This window comes from Myiozetetes cayanensis, unplaced genomic scaffold (assembly GCF_022539395.1).
Source record: "Myiozetetes cayanensis isolate MyiCay16 unplaced genomic scaffold, myiCay2020 scf34, whole genome shotgun sequence".
Taxonomy (NCBI): domain Eukaryota; kingdom Metazoa; phylum Chordata; class Aves; order Passeriformes; family Tyrannidae; genus Myiozetetes; species Myiozetetes cayanensis.
In genome coordinates this window covers 2,035,892-2,058,610 of record NW_026087566.1, presented here as the reverse complement: position 1 = coordinate 2,058,610, position 22,719 = coordinate 2,035,892, and the positions used below count along the sequence as shown (strand labels likewise).

Below are 22,719 nucleotides of genomic sequence, written 5' to 3'. Positions count from 1 at the left end.
CAAAATAACTGGAAAATTCTGGGGTTCAGAAGAAAAATTTCCCTCCTTCCCTTGACCTGTCTCAAGACCTTTCGCCTCGACAAGGATCTTCCTCCTCCACACACACAGACTGACACCTAATAGTTATGCAAACAGCATCCAGTTAACAACATCATTATGAAGCTGTTGTCATCGTCTAATGCAACTCACAGACAAGACAAAAATTCCCAGCAATAACTTCCCACATTCAAGAGGAGAACACACTTCACACTTCTCCTGGCACTTGGACCAAATCCTTTCAGAGGTTTGTTTTTTTGGTTTTTTTTTTTGGTTTTTTTTTCCAGGCAGCTCATTTAACAAATAAAATAATTCCCCAGCCACAAATCTGCTGCCAGGTACTGAGATTCGGACTGGCCTTACTTTACACAACAGATTTACTACAAACATTCCCACTGCAAAACAGCAAGCACTTCATTTCAGAGGACAGGTCCAACACATCCTGGATGGAAAGTGCTTATGGCATTCCGGGTTTGTATCTGCAGCTCACACCACTCCAGCCAGCCAGTATTTCCAGGACTCGCTGCTCCACAAACACCAAAGGCTATTTCCAACATGCATGAGGAATTTTATCTTCAGTGCTGCACGTGCTGCAAATCACACCACACCAGCTCCGGCGACTCTTTGATGCAAGACCATCCAAAATTTACCGTTTCCTACAAAAACCACGCACCCACTTCGCTCCCCGTCACCAGAAGCAAACAAGCACGAGCGCTACTTACAGTGGTACGTGGGGCTGGTCTGGGTCTGCTTTGGTCAGTTCCTCCTCCTCAACGTCCGACTCTCCTCCCGAGCTGCTCTCAGTGACATCCGAGTCGAAGGCCTGCTCGCTGGATCTCAAGTTGGCCATTCCGCTGGCCGTGAACCTCTCCAGTTCTTCCGATATCGAATCGCTCTTCAAGAAGTTGCTCAGGCCCTCCGAGGTGACCGTCTCGCTCGCAGCTTTCCTCAGGGCTGCTTCTGCTTTCCTGGTCAGCATCAGCTGGCTCCGGTGCCTCAGCGGGTCCAAAGCCGGAAGCTTGCTCAGCGTTTTCTCCAAGAAGCCACCCAACTGCTGCTGGATGTGCCTCTCCACCTGCTTCGCCTGCACCACCTGCAAGCGTTTCTGCAGCCGGCGGGCCCTGCTCTCGATGTCCGCCTGCCGCCGGAGCAGCGCCCTCGTCCTCATCTCGGAGTCGAGGGCGCTGTGGTGACCAGCCGGCAGGGGAGGTTTCTGCTCCTCCAACTTGCCGCTCCGCGAGTCGGAGCGACCGGCGACGCCGGGCAACCGGGTCTCTCCGCTGCCGCCCTCCAGCACCCACTGCTGCTCCGTGGAATTGAGGGAAGATTTATTTGCGGTGCTGTTATTGCTAAAGGGAGTCGTGTGCTCCGCATCGAGGCTTCTGTGTGGAAGGGTGCAATTGGTCAAGCCGCTCTTCAAGTCCCCCAGCTCGGAACCTCCCGTGTTATAGTCAACAGTCTGGAGGGCGGCAGGAGGAGGAGCACACTTCCCACCATTCAGGGGACTGGAGTTTTCGTGGTCTGAATTGGTGCTTTTGGCCAATTTCTTGGCCAAGCCGTTCACAGGCGCTTGAGGGAGAGGTGGCTGGCTGTTAGCACTCATTGTTTTTAGATTCTCCAAAGTGAATTCCAACACCGGTTGCCTCCCCAACAGATCGCTCGTTTTCAAGAAGGACTGAGATAAGAGAGAGTGAGATTTAAGGACTGTCTGCTTGTTGAAGACTCCTTGCAGCTTCAGAGGCTCTTTTGAAGAGACAGATGTTACATCCGAGCAGAGATAAGAGGCCACCAGCGGCTGCAGCTTGCCCAGCTCTTCCTTCGTCGGGTTGCTCCGGAAATCTAGACCGGGATCCTCCGGAGCGATGGCTTTCCTTTTGGTGCCGTTGGCGGCCAGGAGGATGCTGTTGGCGTTGCCGTTGCTCTCGGCACTGCCAGGCGACAAGGTGGAGGACGGGGGAGCCAGCTTGAATCGGATGTGGTGAGCTTCGGCTGCTGCGTCAGTGAGAGCGGGCGCCATCGCAGCCATTCAGCACAGAGAGACGGGAAGTCCAGCCTCTCCCGGTGCCGAGGCCAGCTCCACTGCCTCCCACTGCCTCTGCCGAGGGCAGCCTGCACGAGGGAAGAGGGAAAAGGACAAGAGTTAGACGTTGCACTTGAGAGAAAATAAAGCAAACGAGACAGGTAACAGCAGCGAGGCTGATGGATGTGATGCCTGCCTGCCTTCCTCTGGGAGCCCCAGCTTGGAGCTCCGTGGAGCACCAGGAGGGTGGAAAGAGAAGCAGCAACACACAAGGTGGTCCTCAGGATCTCCCAAAGTTAATCAGTCACAGGATATGCCAAGCTGGAAGGGACCCCCAAAGGACCATCGAGTCCAACTCCTGGCCCTGCAAAGAACCATCCCCAAAAGTCCCCCCTGTGCCCCAGAGGATCATCCAAACCCTCCTGGAGCTCTGGCAGCCTTGGGGCTGTGCCCACTGCCCTGGGGAGCCTGGGCAGTGCCAACCACCCTCTGGGGGAAGAACCTTTCCCTGAGATCCACCCTGAACCCTGCCCTGACACAGCTCCAGCCATTCCCTGGGGGCTGTCCCTGGTCACCCCAGAGCAGAGCTCGGTTCTGCCCCTCCTCTGCCCCTCCCAAGGAAGCTGGAACTGCAACAAGGTCTCTCCTCAGTCTCCTCTCCTCCAGCTGACCAGACAAAGTGCCCTCAGCCACTTCTCACACGGCTTCCCCTCAAGGCCCTTCCCCATCTTCACTGCCCTCCTTTGAGTGCTCTCTAAGAGCTTAATAATCTTTCTTAAAATGCCTGTTTGTAACTGCAGTTCCCATCCTTCAGTATACCCACGAGCACACCAGAATCCTTCCAGGCCTCCATGAAGGGCCTGGCCCTGAAAACACCTATTCCTCAGTGCCAGCAGCTCACCAGCTTCATCATTACAATCCCCCAGCTACACCTATGAAACAGTTTTTACTGCCTCTCCTGCCAGCTCAGGGGTGTTAAAAATGACAAATTAGAACTATAACATGTAACACAGACAGGGCTTGATGGCAACAAATCTCCATATGCTAAAACTCCCAGTAGCTAAAAGAAACCCCACTGCTTCCCCGAAAACCCTGGATGTGAAGGAAGTCGCTTCCCCGGTGTAGATGAAACCTCACTTTCCCAGAAGGACATTTCCCAGCGAGCCAGGTGATTTCCAGTGTCAGCAATTCCCATTTCTCTTTCAAGAGCATGGATAAAAATTAACCCACACAGAGCAACTTCTACACCGACTGTCAGAGCAAGCCAGGGCTTAACTCAACCAGAGCAAACAAGTTAAGAGAAATAACCCAAGACACTTCATTCCTGTACGCTGCAACCACCTTCCACCCACCTTCTGGTCATTCACCCTCTTTCTTTACCACTCAAGGTGTGAGTGTTTTTAAATGCCTTTTTAAACTGTAAATAACCCTCACAGCACAGGCTGTGCTGCCAGAGCAGCAGTTACTTTATTTTCTTTTTACTGCTGAAGTTATTTACCATCTCCATAAGATACTTCAATGTCAATTTAATAATAAAAAAGTTGCCCTGATCTCTTGCCTGATATGCCAATTCTCTAATTTCACATCAATTTGCATAAGCTTGTTGTAGCTGTTCATTAACACACCCCAATGACCAAATTAACACACCACTTTACAGGAAAAGCGAGGACTATCTGAAGTTTTAATATGTCAAGCAAGGAAAATTTCCCGGCCAGTTTTGTTTCCTCAGCCTCATCCAGCTGCACCACAGTTGCTCCCCAGCGTCAGGCCCAGGTGCTTCCCCACAACAGGGACCACAGACAAGGCATTAGAGTTGAAAAACACTAAGTACTAAAAACCTCAGTTTTTGTGAGAAGTCGGAGATGAGTTAGAGAAACATTCCCATGGGGGGGAAGGCTCACACAACATGCCCAAAATTATTTGCTCTGTGTGGCTTCCAATGACTGTGGATGTTGGCCAACTGGCTGGCTCCTCATCAGGTCCACAACTCAGGCCTTCCACAGTCAGAGAATCCCACCATGGTCTGGGTGGGAAGGGACCTCCAAGCCCATCCAGTCCCCCCACCCCATTTCCATGGGCAGGGACACCTTCCACCAGCCCAGGTTGCTCCAAGCCCATCCCACCTGGCCTTGGGTACTTCCTTGGGATGCAGGGGCAGGCACAGCTTCTCTGGGCAACCTGTGCCAGGGCCTCATCACCTTCACAGGGAAGAATTTTTTCCCAATCTCTAATCTAAACCTACTTTCTGGCAGTATGAAGCCATTCCCCTTATCCCATCATTCCATCCCTTGTAAATATTCTCTCTCCATGTTTCTTGTAGCTCCTTCAGGTCCTGGAAGGTCACAATCAGGTCACCCCAAAGCCTTCTCTTCCCCAGGTTGAACAATCCCAACTCTCCCAGCCTTTCCTCCCAGCAGAGCTGCTCCATCCTTCTGACCACCCTGGTGCCTCCTCTGGGCTCTTTCCAGCAGCTCCACATCCTCCCTGTGCTGTTCCCCAGAGCTGGAGCAGCTCTGCAGGGGGGTCTCACCTGAGTAGCCTCACCCCCTTCATCTGCTGCCCACGCTCTGGATCTAAAAAAGGACCTGCATGCCTAAAAGTTCAGGCCACACTCAGTGAAAAAATGGCTTTTGGGCACCACAAATAAAAACTGAACACGACTATTCAGGGAGAAAAGAAAAAAAAAAAAAAAAAGGAACTTGCAGGGAACTTTCCACTTGTAGCTAAGACACCCCTGGGAGAGGAGGGAGGAAGACTGACAGAATAAAGACTTCCTCCACTCCAACCTCCCTGCAAGGCCTTCTCTGGACACACACACTGGGAATGACTGACCCCAACGGGCTCTCCCAGTTCTGCAGGAACACGTGGGTCTCCCTTCCAGAGGAAACTCCAGATTGGGGCTCTTCACCCCAGCTGGGAAACACCCAACTGCAAAAAAAAAAGCAAAAAACCTTCCACTTGGGGCTAAATGATTCTTCATGAATATATTTGCACGGGCTGCAGTCACTCAGGAGTTTGTCCAGGCTGGAGGGAGTTTCAGGTGATGACCTAAATTTGTAGGTCATCGGGTTCAGTTGAATTAACAGAAGTAGAAAACGGAAGCAAAACTTCGACGGTGCCTTTTCCTCCGGGTTAGCAAACTCCCTGGAAAACACAAAATCCTCCTGCTAAGCTACTCCAAAACCTCCTTGGCTCCACTTTTCGTTGGGTGGACAGCATTTAAAATACTTTGGAAGCCTGGAAAGCCTCCCCTAAGAATAAGGCTTTGTTCTAGTAGCTTAAAGATGACCTCCAAAAGTTATTGGCTCTATTTTTTTATTTTATTTTATTTAGGTCCTTATAAACCCTCTGCCTGCTGGACAGCACTGGCTTCTCTAACACTGAATTAAATCTCTTATTTTCATGAGCAACCCCTGGAAAAAACATTAAGGAACATTTGTAAGAGTGTTCCCTCTGTTTATAAGTCTGGGTTGTTATTAAAGTCGTATTACACTTATCAGGAATTTCCTAACAGGGAATTGGACTGGAGAGGGGGGGTTAAGGCATCTCTGAGGAAGGAGGAACAAAGAAAAGCTGGAAAGGTTATGGAATGGAAAGAGAAGGTCATTCACACGGTCTGAGGGCCTTGCAGAGCTTTCTGATAATTCTGACAGTAATTCCAAGAATTCTCCCAGATTTTCTCTCTGCCTCTGGCACCCAAACCATGTGGGCAGGTTCTACCCAAACTGCTGCCACCCATCAGTCTCAGCAGGTCACTGTAAGCACCCACAGGTCCCTTTTCTCAGTGTTTCCCTGCCGAGGGGTTGACAATTCCCATTGACACGTGCAGGACCAAGAGGCTTCTCCTCCAGAATCTCTTCAGATAACACTGAGTGAATGTTCATTTTCCCCTTTAAAACTGGAGCAGTGCTGCAGCAGTTAGCAGTAATTAACAGAGCAGAGATGAAAGGGCCCAGAAAGCAGGTAAAACCAGGGTAACCGTAACTCAACCATCTTCCCTCGCTTCCCAAGGAGTGCACGGGAGGCCACCGAGGCGGGAACAGCACCAGGACTGCTCAGGGAGGCTTCACCCCCAACTCCACACATCAGCCACACCAATAATCAGAACTTTTTAAAGACAAAGCAGAGGGAAGAGCGGGAATAAGGCCGAGGCAACGATGGGATGCTGGAGGAGGCACGAGGAACACGCCCAGTCACACTACACCCCGGGTCACGACACCCCTGAAAACAATCCTTCGCTGTGCTGACTTATTCAACACCGTCTGCTTCTGAAACCCAATTTTACAAGCGGGCCTTGAAAGGAGAACTGGCTTTCCAAGCACAGGATTTTGTGCAACAGCTCAGAAAACAAGCCTGAAACGGACTCAGGAAGTTTTGGCCTGCTGAAAAGTTTTGTGCCCAGGGTTTTTCTTGGGGAGAAATCGGGCACTTGTAGTTGAAGATGGGAAGATCAGGGAGCTCTGAGTAGTCTAAAGAGGCATTCCAGTTTTCCCCAAATAACAACAGGGTCACTCTCAAAGCCCTTCACCCCCAAAGCTCTCTGTCCTACCCAACACCCATTTCCTGACGTGCACAAAGGTGCTGTTAAAAAAGCAAGAAAGGCAAAGTCACCCCTGAAGGAAGTGAGTGTTCTACCAATTCCCACTTCCCCTCTCCTCCCCCACTGCAAATCAAGAGCTCCAGCCAGCTCTTCAATTCGTGTGGTTACGAAGATGTTTCGGTGGAAAAAACAAAAAAACAACAAACACACAAAAAAAAAAACCCCAAACTTGCCGAAATAAAAACCCTCTACACTTCATTTTTGCAAGCGAAACACATCACTTGTGCTTCGAACCTCACGACCCTGAGCCCTGCAAGTATTTTCCACATCCAGAGCGTCCCATCTACCAAAAGTTACCCCAGCAGATGGATCTACCTGCCTTTTGTTCCCCCCTTCCAGCGTTTCGTAGTCGCAGGACAGATGTTTACCGATTTAGAAAGAGAGATTTACATGAGAGGCAACTCTCAAAGCTTTAATTAAGGAAACGTGACGGGCGAGTACAGGACGATCACCTTATTGATAAGCCAGTTACCACGTGCAGACTCTGTGCTTACAGTGACCCACATTTGAGAAACAGGCTCGCTTTTTTTTTTGAATATTAATATAAAATAAGGTGAAGAACATACACAAGAACCACAGATTTTTACAGCATACACACAAGTACCTTCTATCTCTATTAACACCAGAGATTTGCACCTAATCTGGGAAAATTAGAATTTTAATGGTAAGAACGTGCCAGAAATATTAAGAAATGCTACTGAGCTCCACTCTTATTTGTTTCCAACCAGAAGCCTCAAGATTAAACTAAAAGCTGCTGTTGCCACTTGCTGGTCCACACAAGTGGCAGGGTTTGGTCAACTCTGAGCAGTAACCGAGGTCTCCTTCTGCAAGAATTATTCCCTCTTACGCCTGTGAATTCTCGCTGGGTATAAATAAACCAGATCAATTGCATCATCTGAGGTAAAGGAGGTTTCATCAATATGATGTCAGCAGGAGAAACAAAAGCCACAAAGCAACATTAACTGTCATCTCCCCAAACAAAAGTCTGGAAAGGTGAGTAATTACAGGCACAGACACCTTCACCTGGAAAAAGAAAGTGGCTGGAGATAAAAATATCCACCACTGTTAAGTTGCTCTTCAGAACAAAGCTGCTGTTTAGAGTCAAATCAAAAGGAACGTGGTTTAAAAAACAATAATGGGACATTAGCAGAGAGCAGAAGCCTGTCAAGAGTCAAAAATAAAAAATAAAATAAAATAAAATAAAAAGCTTGAATTGTGGAATCTGGGTCTCCCCCATCCAGTATCAGAGAGATTTTGTTTTTCTTTCGCATAATCTGGGCAAGCTGCCCAGGAAATATGAAAAACTGAACTCAGGACTCGGGGAGCAAGTTAAACAAAAAACAGAATTGCCTTTTAATTTTAAAGACACATTTTCATTCACTAGGTGCAGTCACACCAACTTTTGCTCAAAAGCACATGATTGCTCCCAAAACTTTTAACACCCACTCTCTGCCCCGTAAGTGGCACCTACTTAATATTTTTTGTATTTTATACTTAATGTTTTAGAACAAGGCACAGACTGCCGATAGAAAAAGTCCTTTGGAGCGCCTTGGGATAACTGGAAGAGGAAACAACAGCCCAGAGAGCAGCAGAATGAAGTGTCCCAAATCACCAGATCCCCGCCCAATCCGGCAGCCTGGTCTCCAGCTGAGTTTAAACACTTTTATTCTGAGTTGAGTTCAGCTCCCTGTTCCCCTCCACACGTCTGCTCAGCTGACTGCAGCTGCCAGCCCTGCCAGGAGAGAGCACAGCCCACGACCTACTGCCATGGCAGCGGCTCAAAACAAGATGACACGAGCTGCAGAGCCCAGGCACTGCTTTAACACAAGGTGATGTTCGCTCACACGTCGCAGGTTGCCTTTGCACAACCCTAATTTACAGCCTGAGCCGGGTTTGCTGCTCCTCGTTTAGTGACTCCACAGTCACCTCCCCGTGGCACCCTCTGTCGCTGCAGAGCTGGGCGGGAAGTTACGAAGAAAATCAGAAATCTTTCGGGTCCCCCTTCTGCTAAGGCCTCAAAGCAGCTCCCCACACAGAAATATGTATTTCTATTAAACTTTCTGCCAAATCTAAGAAAATAAATAAAAAATAATAAGTCTGCAGCAAGAGATTAACTCGGGCACAGATGAGGACGAGGCCTGTTCAGGCTGACAGCTACTCCCATTTCCCCTCCTGAGATGTGTTTTGTTACCGTTTTTCCTCCTTTCATCAGCTAAACAGCCCAGTTTCACTGCTAAATTCTGGCACTGCACTGTCCAAACTCTGCTCCTCCAGAATTAAGCCTTCCCAGCTATTAACATATCCCTTTTCTCCATCTGTTTCACTCTCCAAACAGAGTTATCCTTGGGCAGTCACCTGCTGACAGCGCCTCGTGGCAGGGGAGATACAGACTGATTTTTTAACTTTCTTTGAGGGGAAAAAAAAAAAACCAAAACAAAACCCTGAACAGGACTTTATCCAAACTCTCCCCCTCCAAAAACACAGCTCTGAGCTTGGGCTGATGAGGACACGCACAGGGTCTTAATGGAATTATGTTTACTCCAGCCCTGCATCACCCAGACTCTTGGTGATCTGGGTATGACAACTCCTGGCCCGGCTGAGAAAGAACAGAAAGCTTTTATTCCAATTTTTAAACGATTTGTCACAGAAAACTGCATCCTCAAAGGCTCAGTTTAAACTGCTGTTTACAGGGAAGGATTCTCAAACCCAGCCTTTGCTGCTTTTCATTCCAGACAGACATTGTATTCCTGGAAGTCATGAGCAGGGACATGGTATTTATAAAATGCAGCAGCGGAAACAGTGCTTCTCAGATCACCTGCCATTCCAGAGGCTCTTTTAATGGAAGGATAAATACTGTGAAGAGAGGCAGGCGTGCAGAACTTACTTATTATTTGGTCTGATCACTGTGTGATCCACCTGAGACCCTTCCAGGAATTAAATTCCCATTCAGGCCTAAGTTGGCCCACCTGTTTCCCTCATTGTCCAGTAAAAAAAACCCAAAAAAATGAAACAAAAGATGCAAAAAATCAGGTTAAATGGGGTGGGCAGAGATAGCACTGACCCACTCACAAAAAAGTAGAAAGATATAATTTTCCAGAAAAGGAAAATTATATGGAAAGTGGGTGGGGGGAAGGCCCATAAAGTGAAATAGGTGCTGCTTGCCCTTTCCTCCCACTCCCCAAGCTTCACCCTTTCCCTTGGGCTGGGCCTAAGAACCCTCAGGCCTTGTCTTTACCTCACTGCACACTGAGTCTCATCCTCCCTGGAAAAGCCTTTGGAGGTTCCTAAGGACAGGCAGCGAGTGCAGCCCGAGCAGGGAAGGGTGGAGTGCTGGAACTCCAGAGACAGTCTTTGTTCCAAGCGTTCCTTAGATAATGGCAGTGGCCTTCACCAAAACACAAGTTATAAACAGGGCAAAAGGAAGTGACTTTGGTCACAGAACTGCTCAGCTTTCACCCCTGCCTCGCGTGATGTCAGAACCTCCCCAGCTCTCCGGTTACCGGATGATCTCCGAGAGCAAATGAGACTGAAATACAGCATTAAAAAAAAATAAAAATAAATAAACACAAGGCAAAAGAAGGGGGGGGAAAAAAAGAGAAACACACACAGCCACATCTGCCTGGTCATCTGCTGCTTTATCACTTCTGACGACGAACACAAGTCATCCTCATTGCTAAATCATTACAAATCAGCTATAACAGGACCACAACCAAGTTCCACAATTAACTGCTCCTGCAGCATATCAATCCATTAAGCCCTACACAGCTGTGCTACCTTGGCAGTGTGGCTACAGGGGAAGGAAAAAAAAAAAAAACAAACCACCATCCCCGTCCCTCCCGCGCCAAAAAAACACGCCGCCCATATCTGGTCTCCGAGGGTGGGCGAAGGCCGACACCAAGGGGAGGGACACCGAGCTCCCGGGATCCTGCTCCCAGCAGCAAACTGGGGCTTCCCCCAGTTTCTCCTTCACCGCCCCCCCCAGGTCAAGCGTGTTTCACTTCCCCCTCGCCGATTTAAAAGGCTGCTGACTTCTCGATTAAAGAAAAAAATAATAATTATATATATATATATATATATATATATATAAAATCAGATCGAGCAGCGTCGCTGTTCCCGTGCCAGAATGGAAATCCAAGAGGGCTACGCTAAAGCAGGGAAGAGCATCAGAGGTTCCTCCGTGAAAACAAAGGCTATAAAAAGGACAAATATGGTTTTAAAGAGAAAAAAACGCTTCCCTGCAAACGGATCCCTGGATTCCTCCCCCACGGCAGAGGTTCAGACGGACACACGTCACACCTTAACCACCACCCCCAAAATGTTTTATCCTCCTCCCCCCACCCCCCCGTGCTGGCAGCGGGACCGACCCACACAGAAGTCCTTCCCGACTTTCCCACCTCGGAGAAACGGGCCTTTTCCTCACCTTATTTTTTTTTTTAGAGGCACAAAGCACCCCGTACACAACACATGACATGATGTAACCACCACCACCACCACCACCACCGGCCGTGGCCCAAACCAGTTCAAAATATAATGGTCAGTCAAAACAAATAAAAAACCTGCAGTTCCTCCCATATCCTGACCGGTTTCATGGAAAACTACAGTTTGTCATTCAAGTGCATATTTACATAACAGGGAATATAATCTATGGAGTGCCTGCCTTCTGCTCCACCTGGACACGAATTTAAGGAGCGAAGGGATGACACCTCCGTTTGGGAAGAGGGTCTGATTTTTGGGGAGAAAATAAGGTTAGTTCCCGATATAATTACCGCTTTATTTTTCCTTCTGCATGACCCCCATTTATACCCCAAATGACGGAAATTTCTCCGTAATCAAGCACTAGAAGATACTAATCCCATGATGGAAGTAAACACACGTAGGGATCACAGCAAACACCGCAGGAGAGCCGGACTCTTCCAGCTTGTTTAGGGGAAAACAATTCCGGATCGGTTCGAAATAATTAAAATACAAAATATGAGGCCGGAAAGTAAATAGAGGGAAACGGTTTTGGAGCTCGAAGCCACCTGGAAAATGACGCTATTGTGCACCCCGGGAGCAGGGAGAGCGCCCGGGTGACACGGCTCCCGCCGGTGACAGCCCACCGGGATTACCGGCACCGCTCCGCTCCTATTTTCCAGCCGGATTTGGGGCCGCGGGGAGGACCTGCTCCCTTCCACGCGTTTTGCAAGATTTGAGGTTATGCAATTTAAATTTTTTTTTTCTGTTTACTTTTAAAACTTCGCGTGTGTGTGTGTGTGTCCCCACCCTCCCCTCCAACCCCTTTCCCCCAGGTTAGGGAATGGTCCCCTCTTCCCCCGCGCTCTCCACCCTCCCTCCCTCCTCTCCGTCCCTTCCCCTCCCGGGGACAGCGCGGCCACGTGAGGCCCCGACCCGACCCTGCAGGACCCCGGGGTGGAATTTTCAATTTAAAGCGGCGCCGCCGCCCCGGTGCTGCGGTTCCCCGGGGCGGGGGGATCGGGAGAGTGTGCGGGCAAGGTTGAGGGGGAGGTTGCAGGGGGGTTGGGGTGGATTCTCCGCGGCGACCCCGCACTTTCCGCCGCACCGGGGAGGGGAAGGAGGCCGGGGGTGCGCAGAAGTTGGAGCGCGGCGCCGGCGGGCCCGGCAGGCGCGGCGGCTCTAACAAAGGGGCGGCGGGGGAGGCGCGGCGGGCGCGGGGCGAAGCGGGCGCGGGGCGAAAGCGGCACCTACCACGTGACGAGCGGCGAGCGCGGTCCGGGCGGGCTCGGCCGCGGCGAAACGGGCGCAGTTGGCGAAAACAAACCCGAGCAGGGCTTCCCCCGCCTCTCCGGGGACGAGGGCGGCAGCCGCGGCGCCGCCGCCGCCACCCCCGGCGGCCCCCCGCCCGCCCCGGCGGAACGGGGATGGGCTCGCCCGGCTCTCCTCGCTCGGCGGCCGCAGTGCTGGTGGAAAAGGAGGGGGAAATGGGGGAGGGACGGGCCCCTGCCCCCGGGTCGGAGCGCTGGGCGGAGCGGGCGCTGCGGCGCTCTCGTCGGCGCGCCCGGTTTTCCCCCTGCGCTCCGGGGCGAGCGCGGCGGCGGCGGCGCGGCTCGAAAATGGCGGCCGGGCTCTTCCCTGCCCTCCCCCTCCCGTCAGCCGGAGAATGCACCGGGGGGAAGGAGGAGGAGGAGGACGGGGAGGAGGCGGGGGAAAGGGGGAGGGAGGGGGAGGGAAGGAAAGAGCCGCCGCAGCGCTCCCGGCGGCCGCGCCGCGCCGCGCAACGCGCCGCCCGCCCGCAGCCCGGGGCCCCGCCGAGCGCCCGCCGCGGCCGCGCGGAGGAGCTGCAGTGCGGGAGGAGGGGAGAGGGAGGGGCGGGCACCGGGCACCGCCGCCGGCGGGAAGGGGAGGGAGGGAAGGGGAGGGAGGGAAAAGGAGGGAGGGGAAGGGGCGGACCCGCCGCCTTTTGTCCGCCCGCCGCTGCGGGAGGCTGCGCCCGCCGCCGGAGCCCGCCAGGGGGCGCCAGCCGGCGCGGAGACGCGCGGGGCACGCCGGGAGTTGTAGTCCGGGCTCTCCCCTCCCCGGGGGGGAGGACACACAGACCCCCCCCACCCTGCAGGGACCTCGCTGGGATAACCATTCCTTCCCCAAAACACACACTTCACGGGCTGGTTTTTTTTCCAACCTAAAGGTAGCTCCCTGGAAAAAGGATTTAAAAAGCAACTTGAACTGTTTTAAACGTTTCTCTCCCCCACCACCCCCCCAAAACAGCACATCGTGCTCTTTCAGTCTCCACTCGCTCGCTGCATCAGGAGATCTCTGCCAGGGTTATCTGCTTTATTCCCAGAAAATCTGCCTAAAGATTCCACGGCAATTCCAAACCCCCCCCCAACACCCCGATCCAGCCCAGATTTGGGGGTGTCCCCCCAGGACAAGGGCCCCCAGCGGGCTCCTGACCCTGCTCCCACAGCCCCAACCTTGCAGCCCCCGACGCTACAAACAGGATTTTGGGCCAGCGTCCCGAGGAGACGCAGGGCTGGAAGCCTCAGGAGCGTGTCTGCAGCCCAGCAAAGAGGGTTCCTCCTACCCCCCTTCCTCTCCAAACTCCGTCTCGCCACGAGCAGGGCACAGTTAGTTTGGCACCGCAGAAACCACTTCACCTCTTTGACCTTCAGTGTGGCCACCTGCAGGAGGGTCACACTGAGCGTCCCCCAGCGCGGGCAGAGCGAGCCCTTCACCCCCCACAACACTCGGGGTGCCACAAATCCCGCTGGATATTCCTGCCAGGAAAGGCAAAGGCACTCCCCCCTGCTCCGGCGTGGGTTTTGATTTGAGATCTCGCTCAGCTCTCTCCCCTCGCTAGAGCTGTGCTGCCTCTACAGCAGGAATGCAGCTCTGCCAATAAAAAAAAAAAAAAAAAAAAAAAAGGGCTTTATAGCATCGTTTGCCTGCAAAGGGAAAAAGCTCCAGCAGTGGCAGCTCGCTCTGTGCTCTGGCAGAGAGAGCAGAGCCTGCCCCGGGGAGTTGGGTTTAAAGAGAAAAAAACAAAACCTCTGCTGCTCGACTGCAGGATTAGGTAAGGGTGAATCCTGCTCTGGATTATGCAGCACACACACACACACACACACACAGAGGCAGGTTTATTTCCTCCTCTTGCTGCACATCCCACCACCACACAGGGGGAAAAGGAGCCACAGAATATCCTGGGCTGGAAGGGACCCACAAACAACATCCAGTCCAACTCCAGGCCCTGCACAGACACCCCACAATCCCACCACGTGCCTGAGCAATGCTGCCCTCTGAAAAACACTTGGAGATCCAGGGTCAAGACACTGCTGTTGCTCCTTAAAACCCATACACTGCTTAACAAATCACCCCAGAACCCTCATTACAGCTGGGTTTTTTGGGCTCAGGAAACTCACAGGCACCAATATTTCAACATTTTTCTAGAGAACCACCCCAGAGGTGACTGCTCACCATACCAAATGCTCAAAACTCAGCTCATACCCAAGTGTTTTTCCAAGAAAAAATCCAACTAAGGACAGCAGTGAGACCAATGCTGGGTTTTATGCCCTAGCAGGGAGCTGCAGACAGCCAGCTCTGCTCCTGTGCTGTCCCTTGCAGTCCCAGTTGTCCCCTCTCTGATGGCCATTCCCCATCCCAACACACCAGTTACCCCATTCTCAGCACTTTCATGCAGAACCTTAAAAAAAAATAATAATTAAAAAAAAAAGCGTGTAGGGACCTTGAACTGGGCTTTAAGTCAGTGATGAAACAGTGCCAAGGAGGGCAGCAGGGCAGTGTGTTATCAGCAACCCCACATCCAGCACAGAGCAGGGTCACATGGAGAACATAATCTGTTCTTAAGGGTAACAAAAATGCCATTTCTGACACACAGTTGCATGATGAGCTCAGAAGCAGCTCCACACTCCCTCCTGATCCGCTCACTCACACTTGGAGAGCTCTTTAGGAACCCAGGACCCTACAGTGGCATGCAAACTTCTGATTACTTTTTGGTTTTAATGTACCTTGAATTCAGCTCAGCTAAAAAGCAGAAGTAGCAACAACTGTGGTTCCGTTTGGAGGGGACAATTTGTGATGGAGGAAGTTAAAAAGAACTTCCTGGGCAATAAAGTTTCTGATCTTTTGTTGATTCTGCAGTGCAGAGTTTTCTGCTGAGGCACCTGACCAAGAGCCCAGATCTCCTGCCTGACAGTCCAGCCCAGGTCTGGATCCTCCTGCAGCAGACACAGCTGCAGATTCCATTGCCCAGCCTGATCTGGAGATGATGTAGCAAAAATTGCCGTGCAGCCCAAAATAACACAGCTCTGGGCTCTGACAGGTACCTTCCCACAGCCCTTTCAGGCTCCACTTCCCACTCAAAATTGTGCCACAGCATCTCCAGGTCAGCTGGCAGCTCCTGTACCAGGCACCCTCACCCACAGGTCCCTCACACAGGTCGTTCCTGCTCTTGAGATGCTCCACATGCACAAGAACAGCTCTCCCCAGTGAATCCACATTTTTACTGCATCATCCTGTGAATCACCCTCTATCCACAGCACACAAACCACAGAGTACAACATCTGCTGAGAGTTGTGTGCCCAGCTCCTCAAACCTCATCTTTCCCACCTATTAATCCTAATTTCCCACCTCATCCTAACAAAAGGCAAGCTCAAATGTCAGTGGCCACAGAGGCTTCAGAAGGTGCAAGACTTGCCTGGTTTAAAGCTAAATAGAGATAAGCTGTAACAACAAGAGAGCCTTGCAGTGATCACTGCTCTCCTGATATTCTCCAGAATTATGGGAAGGAAGGCATTCCCTAGCCTGTGCCAGCCACCTTTTCTGAAAATGCTCACTAAAAGGGAAAGAACAAGGGCAAAGTCCTTAAAAAACCAGAAAGTGGAGGCAGATGAAGGCAAACAGAGGCTGGCATTGCTCAGCAACCCCTCCCTGATCAGGCAGGTATCTGTTCAACTGATGTATCCTTAGGTGAGATACGAACATGGATCTTCCTTGGGAAATTCTGGATCAATGGAATTTTAGTTTCCTTGATAAGAACAGGAAATTAATATATTACCATATGACAAAAAAAAGCTGAGTGATTGATCTGAGTTAAACTGCTTGTTGAAAACCCCCTTGATGAGCCATCTGATACAGAATTCCAAGGACAACACAGAATCCCAGAATGGTTTGGGTGGGAAGGGACTCAAAGCCCATCCAGCCCCACCCCCTGCCACGGGCAGGGCCACCTTCCACCAGCCCAGGTTGCTCCAACCTGGCCTGGGACACTTCCAGGGATCCAGGGGCAGCCACAGCTTCTCTGGGCAACCAGACTGTTTAGTGAAGGTGACAAATTCCCTGCTGTGTCTGAGCCCCTGCCAAAGGCTCCTCGTGCCAAAAAGCACTGGAATCCTCCCCGCTGTTGCATCAGACCAAGGTGAAAGAGCCTTCCCAGAGCCCTCCTGGGAACTCCTGTTTGGTGCAGTTTGGGGAACACAGAGAAGCACTTCCCGAAGAACAACATCTGGCTGAGTACCCACAAGAAAACACCCGCAATTTTCAAGCTGTTACTCCAGCTGGGTTTTACCAACTTCCATTGTATCACGCAGGTGCCCCTGACCTGCCACAAATGTCACCGTGTTGGCTTCCATCCATCCAAAACAGGGGTAGGAAACTGCACAAGAAGGGCCAGGATAAGCCTCAGATCCCAGGCTGGATGGATATTTGCTTAGGAAACACTGTGATGGCAGTACCTGAGGCAATACTTTCTGGGTGGTTTGTGCAGAACACGCTCTGTGACCCCAGACATTTAATGATGCAAGTAAAATGAAACAGAAATGAAGAGCAGAGTAAGAAAGGTGCCAGCTCGCCTTTAAAAGCTGCATCCCTCCCATTTCAGGTAGCTGTATCATGGGAGAGGAAAGGAAAGGAAAGGGAAATGTGATCTAACTTGCACTAATCATTTAAACCCCATGTCTTCTAAAACCATGAGGTAGAGGCTAACGGAGTTTTAGGGGACAACCCTTCCAAACCTCAACGCTGAAATAATCCTGATGGGTTTGTGTAGCTACAGCAGAGACATTTCACACCCTGTTCCCACTGCTGGGGTAACATTTGGGTCCACCATGTGACAGACAAATAGAGTGAGGGGCTTTCATGGAAATAAAAGTTGGAAGAATTAGGTAAACAACCCAGCAACTGGTTAACAAGCATTGGTGGGAGACTGGGTTTATTCCTGCTGCCCAACTCAACCCTCCCGCCCTCTCCCAGATGGAAAAGTCCTGATCCACTTTCCTTTATCCACAAGCCACAGCTAAAGCTCACAGAACACCTTCAGGGATTCAACCTGCACCAAATCTTGCACCTTGAGCACCCTGAGGGAGTCAACAGCAAATCCAAAACTCCCAAATCCAGCCTGCAGTCACTGCTGAGCCCGGGAGGTGACGACTCTCCCTCTGCCACCACCACCACCACCACCAGTTTTAAGTCTGTTTGTTGGTTCGTGTCACAGTCATCTTTCTCACATCCACTAACAGAATTAATTTCTAATTCTGCTGTAGGGCACTTGGAACAATTCTACTGCTTGTTTGGATTTCTAGACTTGGAGGGGGGGAAAAAATTACCACTCTGTTGGTAGCTGCTCCTGATTCAGTTTAATCCCAAACGGGAGCAGCGGTTTCACCAGACTGAATCACAGCTGATAAGAAGGGTATTAGATAATTTATTCCTTTGGTTATGCTGAAGAATCAGATCCTTGAGGATCAGGGCTGTGCTCTGAGACCTCCTGTTCCAGAGACAACAGAACCTGCAAGTCTGGTCTCCTCCACAACAATAAAGCAGCGTAAATTCTGACGGCAACGTTGGGTGGTAGAGCTTGAGCACAGCCCTCAAACAGGTCCTAATCACACGTGCAAAGCAACTGGCACAGGAGTAGATGACACACTCACACGCTCCAAAAATCAAGGTCCAGCCAGACCCTCACCACGAGAAGCAAAAGCCTCGAAGTGGAGATGAGGAGTGGACACAATGGACTGACACCACCCTCTCAGTTATCTCCCCATTCCCACCAGCGCTGGCACGAGCTGCAGGAACACAGATTTCCAAGATACTCACTGATAACCTCCAAAACTCACAACAGAGGGGTTTAATTCCCTTTTCAAAGCCCACAGAGCAACTCACTGTGTTACTCTGTGTACAAACACTAAGAGCCTTTGCTGCTGGGTTGGCCAGCTGGAGATCAGATACCACAGCAGATTTGTCTTAAGGTCAGTGCGAAGGGATTGAGAAAATATTTTGGGTTTTCCCCATTACGAGAGAATTTGTCTAAATTCAGCCTCCATAATTGACCTAAAGTCAGGCCGCTTTGGCTTGCAGATTTATGAAAGGAGGGAAATATCCTTCCCATCAGCACTTTCCTTCAGGTTTTATTTGGTTGCACTGAACTAGATTGAGTGTTTAGGACACACAGTTTAACCTGCAACAACATCAGCAAGGCAAGAGGTGACTTTTCAAGAGAAGCATCAGCAAGCCCTCACCACACTCCACTCCAGACTCAGGAGCCCCACAACCGCCTCATATACAAGAAAAACAAGGAAATGTGAAGAGGAAAAGCCACTTTTAGACCTTTGGTTTTCACAGGACAAAGCCAAGACCCCTCTGACAGGTGCACACAAAAAACCACTCTTTTGACGTCATAAATACCTACACAAGCCAGGGAACACCAGCAAATTAAAAGGAACCGATTAACGTAAACCTGGGGTTTAAGGATGCCCACAATAAAGGGAGGGGGAAAAAAAGCAGGAGATCTTTCTTTTTCTGGGCAGGTCACACCCTGATGTCTCGACGCTCCTGCACACAAGGACAGGTAACACCTGTAAACACACACAAGCTCCCCAGAGGAGCCTACACATCTCTCCACTGCGTGTGGGCACTGGAATGGTTTCGGAGAAAGAATTCCCCACGGGATGAACCCACACCCTCAGCCAAAAAACCTCCGAAAACCTCCATTTTAAAGTTCTGCATCCGCCAAGAAACTACGTGCGGGGCTCCAGGCTCGTCCTGCACGGTCAGAAGCCAAACCCTCGGCCTGCCGATGCCCCCCAGCCCCGGGGGGAGCCCGGAGAGACCCGGGCCGGGAAGGGACCTACCTTGGTGGGCATCGCGGCCGGGCCCATCCTCACACCTGCGCTCCAGGTGCTCAGCACGGGGATGGGGGGATCCTTCCAGCGATGGAGGATGGGGGGAGGGCAAGTTTCTTATTTATTTACTCCGGGAGGTGGGAAAAGCCGGGCCCTGCGGGAGAGAAAAGGGCTGTCAGGGGAGGGGGCCCTGCAGCCCCTCTGCCCCGTTACCTCCATCCCGCCCCGGGCCGGCCGGCGGGGCCAGGCCCGCCAGCGCTCTCAGGCCGGCCCGGGGGCGCAGGGCACCGGGGGGGAGCCCCCCAAACCCCGCTGCTCCTGCTGGAAGCCCCCCGGGCCCGGCCTCGCTTCCCGGGGCTAAAATGGAGGCGCGGGGCGGGTGAAGGGGGGTCCCCGCTCCGCACGGAGCCGGCCGGGCCCGGCCCCCGGGGCGAGGCGGAGCAACCCGCTGCGCCCCCCGCGACCCCCGCCCTGCAACTCCCTTGCGTGGGGAAGGGGACCCGCCCCACACACACCTCCTTCCTCCCTCCCTGCCCGCCTTTCCCCAGCCCCTCCGCGGCCCGGCTGCCCCCCACCCTTTCCCCGCAGCCAAGTTGCGGGCCGGCGGGCCGGCTGTGCCCGGCCGTGGGTAGGGGTGTGAGGGAGGGGGCGGCGACCCCGGGCCGTGGCCGGCGCCCCCGCCCGCGCCGCGCCCGCCCGTACCTGCGCCGCTCCGCCGCCTGCGAGCGGGCACCTTCCGCCCCCCCCGCGCGCCCATTGGCTGCGCGCGGGGCATGGGCGCGCCCCATTGGCCGCCGCGCCGTCAATCACGGCCCGGGGGGCGGGGCGCGCGGTGATTGATGCGGTGCCGCCGCTCGGCCCCTGCCCCGCGACCCCCGGGACCCCCGGCCATTGACACCCCCGAACCGGGGACCCCCTCGGTCAGAGCGCACCCGCACAGGGCGCGCCGGAGGGGCCCAGGCGCTGCGCAGCCCCCGGGGTAGCCGAGGGTCCGGCCGGGCCGCGGGAGCGGCGGGGCGGGGGGGCGGAGGGGTGCGGGTCTGGGGGTGATGCGGAGGGCGCGGGGTGGGGTGCCCCGCAGGTGGCAGTGGACCGGGGCTGGGGGGACGTGCGGGGTGTCCCGCGGGCCGCAGGCCACTCGTGCCCCGTGCGGGGCGAGGGTCCCGCGGCGCTGGAGGGACCTGCGGGGGGACCGGGGGGTGACACCGGAGCGCCCGGCACGGGGCGCGGGGGGCGTGGGCTCCTGTCCCGCGGGTGGCACCGGGCCCGTGTCCCGCGGGTGGCACCAGGCCCGTGTCCCGCAAGTGACGCAGGGCCCGTGTCCCCCGTGCCCGCTGGGCCCGTGTCCCGCTGTCCCACGCATCACACCGGGCTGGTGTCCCGCGGGTGTGTGACATCCGTGGGTGATGACACGGATGTGTCCCCACCGCTGCCCCGCGGGGGACACCAGCAGACCCCTGCCCCATGTGCCCCCCACCCGTGGCTGTGCTGGGCTGTCCCCAGACTGTGCCGTGGGCCCCGTGGAATCTGACCCACCCCACCCACCAGCAGCCCCCTTGTGAGCCACACACTGGGAATTCCGGGTCATCTCAGCGTCACCTTCTTCTCTCAGGCGTGGGAAACCCTGCCAGTGGCTTCCCCTTCTGCCCACGGCCGTGGGGACACAGTGGTGCAGCTCTTCATCCGCTTCCACTGCTGATGTTTTAAATTGCATTTTAGTTTTTATCCCGGTCACAGGCCGGGTTTAATCAAAATTAAGGGCCCAACTGCACGTCCTGCAGGCTGAAAACCAGCTGAGCTCCTTCACCTCTCACTGATGGTCCTTCCATGAAAAGAGAGTGGCTGTTTCCCTTTGGGACAGCAGAGCTGGGGAGAGGATCAGAGGATCATGGAATGGGTTGGCTTGGAAGGGAGCTTAAAGCCCATCTAATTCCACCCTGTGTCACAGGCAGGGCCACCTTCCACTATTCCAGGTTGCTCCAAGCCTTGTCCAACCCGGCCTTGGACACTTCCAGGGATGGGACAGCCAGAGCTTCTCTTGGTGACCTTCTCTGTGCCAGGGCCTCCCCAAACTCAGAGTAAAGAATTTCCTGGTTACATTTCATCTAAATCTACCTCAGTTTAAAACAGTTCCACCTCGTCCTGTCACCATCTGCCTGTGTGAAAATCACTCTCCCTCGTTTTTATAAGGCCCATTTAAGGACCATTTAAGAAGGATGTTTGAGATGCTCTGAATAAGTTTCCACAGATGACACCCTGATCCTCAAAGCCCTGCTCCCCCAGGAACCCCTGGGATGGTTTCTACCATCATAAAATATCCCCAGCACTGAGCTGGGGAAGAGTTCTGCTGGATGGACCAAAGGAGAAAATTCCCATTTTTGTCTGCTTGGGAAGCCAAGCTGGGTCAGGTTTTAGCTCTGATTTCTTGCCCCTGAACCTCCCCAAAATCCAGGTCTGCCCATCCACAGGACAGTGGTGATGGGGAGGGAGACAACAACACACCTGGAGACTTCCCAAGGGACTGGCTGGACATGGGGAACTCCACCCAGAATGGGGAGGCAGGAGAATTCCTTCACTGGCAGAGAGGATTTACCACACTTGTTCTTAGATAGAGTCTTTTCAGGGGGTATTTTCACTTTTAGGGCCAAAAGGAATTTTTCCCACCATCCTTGCCCTCCATCTCCAGGGGAGGTGGCTGCAACCAGCTTGTTTTTTCCTGCTTATCCAGGAAAATCCAGAATATGAGGATATTCTGCAGGTGACAAAGTGTTTAAAAGCAGGTGAGTGGACGAGCTGCTCACACAGAGCGATGGGACTGAGGAGAAACACCAGAAAAGAGACTTTTCTAAATCTGTTGAGACACAGGAGAATCCAAAAGAGGCAGAAAGCAGCAGCTAATCCTCTTGTCTCCCTGAGCTTTCCCAACGTCCTGGCAACAAAGGATTTCTGCTGTTCCACACAGGGGTGGATGTGAACTGCTGGATTTGGGAACAGGAGCTTTCTAACTGAGTGAAGAATGTCAGAAAGGGACGTGTGGCTCCTTTCTGGATGTGATTTTCTGAGGGAGTTTTGATGGAATTGACCTTTGAAAGTGGTTTTGTTTATGTATTTTTCTGATCTGGGAGGTGTTTCTGACTCTTCCCTTGTTGGTGCCATCAGGATTTTTGAAATCCTTCCATCCTTCGCTGTCGGGGTCCAGTGCTGTGACCCCAAGGAAGGGACTGGGTCCCCTCCTGTCCCTGCTCACCCCGGAGCATCTCCCAAGGTTTCTACAGCAGCTGGACCCAAACTGGCAGACAAATCCAGTGCTCCACAAACACTGCTCAGCAAAAGAAGCAGAGAAAGTTTTATTTTCTGTGTTAACAGGGTTTTAAACCCTGATCCTCGGAGGGTTCCCCGCCTCAGAAAACCCCCCATTCTGGCTGGGATTCAGCCCCCGGAACGATGCATTGCAGCTCGTAAATCAACTCCGC

General features: G+C 52.8%; 1 protein-coding gene across 3 annotated transcripts in view; it reads right to left on the bottom strand.

The window, feature by feature from the left end:
* The window catches only part of KANSL1 (KAT8 regulatory NSL complex subunit 1), an 83,985-nt gene extending 64,499 nt beyond the window's left edge, over positions 1-19,486 (bottom strand). Inside the window, exons 1-2 of one of the 3 annotated variants that reach the window (XM_050327595.1) lie at positions 19,256-19,486; positions 759-2,145 (exon numbers count right to left, since the gene is read on the bottom strand). In XM_050327595.1, the coding sequence (XP_050183552.1) occupies positions 759-2,062 (1,304 nt within the window). In that variant the 5' untranslated portion in view covers positions 2,063-2,145; positions 19,256-19,486. Of the gene's footprint in view, positions 1-758; positions 2,146-12,362; positions 12,487-19,255 lie in introns of those variants that run through there. The other 2 variants (XM_050327597.1, XM_050327596.1) reach the window with 2 other exon arrangements.
* Positions 19,487-22,719: the final 3,233 nt, after the last annotated feature.